The sequence below is a fragment of the Montipora capricornis genome, chromosome 3 (assembly GCF_036669925.1).
Source record: "Montipora capricornis isolate CH-2021 chromosome 3, ASM3666992v2, whole genome shotgun sequence".
In the NCBI taxonomy this organism is placed as follows: domain Eukaryota; kingdom Metazoa; phylum Cnidaria; class Anthozoa; order Scleractinia; family Acroporidae; genus Montipora; species Montipora capricornis.
Window position 1 is genome coordinate 55,557,958 of NC_090885.1, and position 7,249 is coordinate 55,565,206.

Sequence of the window (7,249 nt, forward strand, 5' to 3'; positions counted from 1 at the left end):
TCATTGATCAAGAGTTCACGGTGCTTCTTCAAGGAGGCACAATTTTGTCACGGGATGGACAAGCACTGAGTTCTTCGTCTTGACTTCTGCGGTTCGCACAAATGCGTCTTCGCCAGGAAACACCTTGGTTACACGACCCAACATCCAAAGGCATCGTGGTACACTGTTATCGACAATACGAACGAGGTCGTTAACAGCTAGATTCCTCTTCTTCAGGAGCCACTTATGGCGATGCTGCAAAGTAGGTGCATACTCCCGAAGCCATCGAGACCAAAAACAATCAGCAAGAAACTGCGCATGTCTCCACTGTTTGCGCGTGTACAGCTCTTCCTTGGTGAAGACACCGGGAGGCATGACCAGGTTTTGTCGCTGTAAAAGGAGATGATTGGGGGTGAGAGCTTCCATATCGTTGGGATCATCGCTGGCGGGACACATAGGACGGCTGTTTAAAATAGACATAACTTCAGCGAAGACGGTACGCAAGGTGTCCCGCCCAGAAAGAACACCTTTCATAGCCTTCCTCACGCTTCTAATGAGCCTCTCCCAGACGGCCGACATGTGGCTTGCTGTAGGAGGTTGAAAATGCCACTCGGGAACAGCGCACCTGTACCAATCTGTCTCATATCTGTGCAGTTCTCTCCTGATTATACCATTATCCAAATCTTGAATTGAACGACTAAGTTCCTTCTCAGCACCCGTAAAATTCGTCCCATTGTCCGTCCATATTTTCTTAGGACTCCCACGCACTGAAATGAATCGGCGTAATGCTTGAATAAAAGCCTCCGTTTCCAACGAACCAACATCCTCAATATGGATCGCTCTGCTATTGAAACAGACGAAAATACATCCATACACCTTCATACACCTTCATACACCTTACCACCATACACCTTCACATATCCTTATTATGCTGTATTATTCATTAATCTATCCCTTTCTTATCTATGGTGTCCAAGTGTGGGGTTTAACATACCCAACTTATTTAAAGCCTGTCACTACTTTGCAAAAGCGATTAGCTAGAATTTTGACATTCTCAGAACCTTGTCACACTCAGAACCATTGTTAAGATCTCTTAATCTGTTAAAATTTAATGATATAATTCATTCAGAAATCCTTTCTTTTGTTTATCAATGGTTTCACAATCTAGTTCCTTCATGTTTTTCTGATTTTTTTAAGCCGATATCCTCTATACATGAGTATCCTACACGTCAGTCACTGAATGAAAATTTATTTATAAAATCAATTCGAACTACCCAATATGGTATTCGCTCTCTTCATTACACTGGCTCCAACCTCTGGAACTCACTTCCAATTACTATCAAGCAGATAACTCCATTCTCTAGATTTCGTAAAACTTTAAAACAAAATATTATAGACAGTTATAATAATATTATTAGTTCTTAGTTGATAAGTTATTATTGTTAATATTATTAATATATATATATATATATTATTATTATTATTATTATTATTTATTTATTTATTTATTTATTATTATTTTTTGGATAGTTAGATCTTAAAGAAATACTTTTAACATAAATTGTCTATTTATCTCTGTATTCCTTCTGATAAATTTAGTTCCTTTGGGGCACCTACTCGATTAGTTTCATAAGCTATTTAGGTGTCCCAAACTCTTCACAATCAACTTTGCATTAAAACTGTTTGTTTACCATTTATCCTTTCTTCTTTTCCCCTAACATTTTATTTCTTAATCACAATTGTAATATTTCATTAGTACTATGTATCTTCTTCAATATTTAATTTGTAAATATTCATATGTATATTCTATTTTTCTTTTTCCAACACTGTAAATTAATGTTTGTGTGAGTTTAAATTAAAATTGATTGATTGATTGATTGATCACAAGGCTTCGCCCGAGTTTCACATGGGTTATTGTCGACAAATGTCCTCTGCGAGACCTTTCCAGTTTTTCCAATCGTTCGTAAAGTATTCCTTCCTGAGTCATCACGCAATGCGAAACGGTATTTCAGCTTTGATCGGCGATCGATGAATCAAGTTAGTTTTCACACAATTTTTCACCACCGAGACAACCACTAGTCCCACCAAAAAGCATAGGCAATAAAATCCAAATGGTTTTTACAAAAACTGATGTTAGGGAAATAAGTACACGCTCGAAGCTATCTTGAACACAACAGTCGATTTATTGACACACCCAATTTTCACAGCAGTTGCAATTGTTTGTTCTCATCTGGTATAACAAGCGACAAGAAGACTCTGCAAAAACCTACAAATAAACTGCGAATTACACTCTGATTTAAACAACTGACGGGAAGCGAATTGTTACTCACCATTTGATGAGAACACTGTCACTACAGTAAGCACAAATCGATTCGCGGTTGGAAGTATCACGATCAAAACAAAAATCAGCTCCCGCCGCATGCCGGTATATCGTAAGGATTGGCATGGACTAATAAATAAGGAAACTATTGTTGAGGAATAGCCTCAACAGGTATATTGTTCATGATAACCGATTCTACTTTTCTTTCTCAGAGCTTTTTAGAAGGACATTGCTTATTGATGAACCCCCTTAGGAGGGCAGGGGGTAACAATATTTAATTATCTTCTAAGGAATAAAAGAACTGAAACATACATGATGTATTTGTTAGATATAGAAATCCGCCAGAGGACTGGACACTGTATGCGACGTCATGTGACGTCAGAGAGAGAACCATGTGCTTTTGAAAAAGTTATGAAGCTAAACAGTTAAGTTAAAAACTGTGGAAATACACGTGGAATAATTCAACATTGTGTGGATTTCTTGTGTAACATTTTGGGGGCCTGTCCGGGAGAAATTGTGGAAGAAACTGGATGGTTTTATTAACTGTTTGGATGGTCGCTTGATCACTGTGTACGAGGACTTGAGTGTATCGCCGCCATTACACCTCGATTTTGTGTTTCGATGGACAACGTTTTGTCGAGCAGGATGCAACGGGTTGTAGTTTAAGGGAATATGTGGTGTGGACGGCTGGTCATAAGATAGTGGGACGCGGATTCGAGAACAGGGAAGGTAGGAACGCTGTTTTATTGGATTTTATGTATGCTGGTTTGTGATCGTGTTGTTTATAAGTAAATGCGAAATGGCCGAAGAGAAACTGATTCTCCTGGATCGCAAAATTTTGTCGTTGGACTTGAGTAGGTTATGTGAATTTGCTCTTCATGCTAAAGTTGAAAAGTCGGCAGTAGAGGGCAAGAGGAAATTAAGTGTTATTCGGGCCATCAGACGAAAAATTGAGGATTCAGTTGAGGATTTGTGTGACGATGATCAAATTGAGTATGTCGATGGGTTAATCGCACATTTGGGCCCACCGCCACTCGAGGGAATGGAAGATAATTACGGCCAAGAAGAATTAGAAAACATAGGCCACCTAAAGAAACTCAAGGAAGAGCTGGGTACATTAGAGTATAAGCAGCAACAAGTCGTGGAAAAATTGGTAAAAATGCAGAAAGAAGAGCTTACTGACTCAGTGAAGGACGAAGGCACGATTAAGTTTCCGGTTAAAGGGGTTGAGCAAAGCATATTCTGGGTTATCAAGCTCTAATATCCCAAATAGAATCAGGGCTTGCCAAGGGATACTCGGATAAGGAAGTAGTTAGTGCCGTAGTCCGTGCTATACAGCCAGGCCTGCAACTAAGAAGCTATCTAGAAAACATGACTGACCTAACCCTGCCCAGGCTGCGTAAGATTCTTCGCTTCCATTTTCATGAGAAAAATGCCACAGAACTTTACCAGCTTCTAACAAACATTGCCCAGCTGCCCAATGAAGACCCGCAGTCATTTTTGATGAGAGCACTCACGATTAGACAGAAGACAGAGGTGTGTATGCTAGTCACATCTCTCCCAGGCAACAGGAACGTATAGTTAAGCTGGTGGGAAGAAAGTGTTTGGTAGATTGCTACCTGGATGACATGGCTACAAAAGTTTTATGGGACACAGGAGCCCAAGTGTCAATTGTTTCAGTAGATTTCCTGAAGAGCCAACTACCAACAGTCAAAATAAGGGATATTGAACACTTACTTGGTACAGATGGGTCCATAAGTTTGCAAGCAGCAAATGGGACGAATATCCCTTACTGTGGATGGGTAGAGATTGGTGTAAGGTTAACAAATGAAAATGAGACAGAAACTAGGGTTCCGTTCTTGGTGACAATGGAGAACATTGAGCAGCCCATCATTGGTTTTAATGTTATAGAATTAATGGTCAAGAATACTGAAGGCAAAGAAGATGATGCATTACTGGGAAGGATGTTAAGAAGCTTTAAAACGAGTAAAAGTGGTGACATACAAGCGTTGATAAGCCTAATACGTACTACCAATTCTGATGAACTTTGTCTAGTTAAATCTACAAAGAAGCCACACACTGTCCCTGCAGGGGAGACGGTTCACTTACCTTGTCGTGCTAATACTGGACCAATCTACCGTAAGACCCCTGTCATTTTTGAGCCAGATGAGTTGACAACCTGGCCTGCAGGATTGGCAGTCCACGAATCCCTTACCACTGTGAAGGAGGGTGATGCAACCATCTTATCAGTCGCAGTGACCAACAACACAAACCACGATATCACCCTGCCTGGAAGAGTTGTCCTGGGGCGCCTCCAGCTGGTCCGGTCAGTTACTCCTATTGAAGTCAGGTTTAAGGACCCTGAGACACCGACCCCATGCGAGGGACCGCCTTGTGAAAAAGATACACCGGCTGAACGGATTGAGAGTGACTTGCTATGGTTACCTGAAGTTGATTTGAGTGGACTGACGGTAAAACAAAAGGAGCAGGCAAGACAGTTGTTGGTTGAAGAAGCGGATGCATTTGCAACGAACGATGATGATGTCGGCTGCATTCCCGAATTGGAGATGGATATTAGACTGACTAGTGACCAGCCAGTGCAGAAGAATTACATTTCCATACCCCGTCCACTCTACCCAGAAGTTAAAGGTTACGTTGAAGACTTGCTGAACCGAGGTTTCATCCGGAAGTCCAAATCGCCATTCTCAAGTAGTGTTGTCTGTGTTCGCAAGAAAGATGGCGGAATGAGGTTATGTATAGACTACAGAGAATTAAATAAGAAAACAGTGCCAGACCGGCATCCTATTCCTCGGATCCAGGAAGCGTTAGACAGTCTAAGAGGCAAGTCATGGTTTAGTGTTTTGGATCAGGGAAAAGCCTATCATCAGGGGTTCATCGGCGAGAAAAGTCAACCGTTAACTGCGTTTATTACACCTTGGGGGTTATACGAATGGGTGCGGATACCATTCGGACTCATGAATGCGCCCGCAAACTTTCAAAGATTTATGGAGAACTGTCTTGGCGAGCTGCGTGACGAGATGTGTATCCCCTACTTAGATGATGTAATTGTATTCTCAGAAACATTTTCGGAACATATTGAACATCTCCGTAAAGTTCTTCGTCGGTTGAGGAGTTATGGTGTGAAGCTTAAGCCTGGAAAGTGTGCATTGTTCAAACGGGAAGTGTCTTTCCTTGGAAGAATTATCTCTCAAGACGGTTACCGGATAGATCCCAAAGCTACAAATGCAGTGATTGCAATGAAGAATTTAAAACCGCGGACCGTTGGAGAAGTAAGAAGACTCATGGGTCTACTTGGGGTGTACCGCCGTCATATCAAAAACTTTGCACAAATAGCAAAACCCGTTTACGATCTCCTCAATCATGACCTGCTGGGGAAAAAGAATGCTACCTCAACCAGACAGAGACCAAGGGTTGCGTAGTGGACAGTTACCATCTTCGTCACCAGTGAAGTGGGAACCCAGGCACCAGTCTGCGTTGGCTACCCTAATAGGTAAAATAACTTCACCTCCTCTACTGGCATACCCAGATTATAATGCGCCATTCATTGTACACACCGATGCATCACAGGATGGCTTGGGAGCGGTATTGTATCAGAAGCAGAACGGTTCTACCCGAGTAATTGCATATGCCTCTAGGACTCTGACCCCGGCTGAACGCAACTACCACATGCACTCTGGCAAATTGGAATTCTTAGCATTGAAATGGGCAGTGACAGAACAGTTCAGGGACTACCTCTATTACGCTCCTGACTTTGTAGTATACACCGACAACAATCCCTTGACTTATGTGTTAACATCTGCTAAGTTAAATGCTACAGGATTGCGGTGGGTTGGAGAGCTCGCAGACTTTAACTTTGAAATACGGTATCGACCAGGCAGGTTGAATGCTGATGCTGATAGCCTTTCCCGATTGCCCCGTGACTTCCACACCTACATGGACAGTTGTACTGAGAAGTTAACTCCGGAAAGCTTGCATGCATCAATCTCTGCAGTCCAGACATTGTCAAATGGGGACTCAATATGGCTGACAGCTCTGACTGATGAAGAAGAGGAACTCCATCTTGTCGACGCCCCGTCATTAGCATCTTGCAATCAAGTAAGAGTGGTGGATTTAGTGAAAGCACAGAAAGAAGACCCTCACATTGGACGCGTCCTTGAATTACTCAAAGCAAACCACAAACCGACAGTGAAGGAAAAGTACCAAGAATCACCTTTGGTTCGTAAGTTCCTGAACGAGTGGCATAAGTTTCATGTACACAGGAAGAGTGGGTTACTTTATCGTAACCAGCAGGTTGTTCTCCCATTGAAATTTCGTCGCACCGTTTACCGTGAACTCCATGAAGAAATGGGCCACCTTGGTGTTGAGAGAGTGCTAGCTCTGGCTCGAGAGAGATTTTATTGGCCACACATGAGGAGAGATGTAGAGAACTTTATCCATCACGTATGCCGATGTCTAAAACAGAGACGTCCAAATCTACCAACAAGAGAACCATTACAGCCAATTACAACAACGGCTCCTCTTCAAATGGTTTCCATCGACTTTGTGCACCTAGAGCGGAGCTCCGGAGGCGGTGAGTATATTCTGGTGGTGGTAGATCACTTTACCAAGTATGCGCAAGCGTACCCAACGAGGAATAAGACCGCTATTACCGCTGCAGACAAGATCTTCAATGATTTCATCCCTCGCTTTGGGTTTCCTGAGAAAATCCATCATGACATGGAAGGCGAGTTTGAAAACCGTTTGTTCAAGAGGCTTGAGGAAGTCTCTGGAGTAATGCATTCGAGGACTACTCCATACCATCCACAGGGCAATGGTTTGGTTGAGAGAATGAACCGTACGTTACTCAGTATGTTGCGAACCCTACCTGAAACTCACAAATCCAGCTGGAAAGACCATGTAAATAAACTAGTTCACGCATACAACTGCACT

The 7,249-nt window shown here is 42.3% G+C and overlaps 1 protein-coding gene across 1 annotated transcript; it reads right to left on the reverse strand.

The window, feature by feature from the left end:
- Window positions 1-15: 15 nt before the first annotated feature.
- LOC138040596 (uncharacterized) lies at window positions 16-861 on the reverse strand. Its single transcript, XM_068886293.1, has one exon. It carries the CDS (start codon window positions 859-861, stop codon window positions 16-18), a length of 846 nt encoding a protein of 281 aa, XP_068742394.1.
- Between the last annotated feature and the right edge of the window lie 6,388 nt (window positions 862-7,249).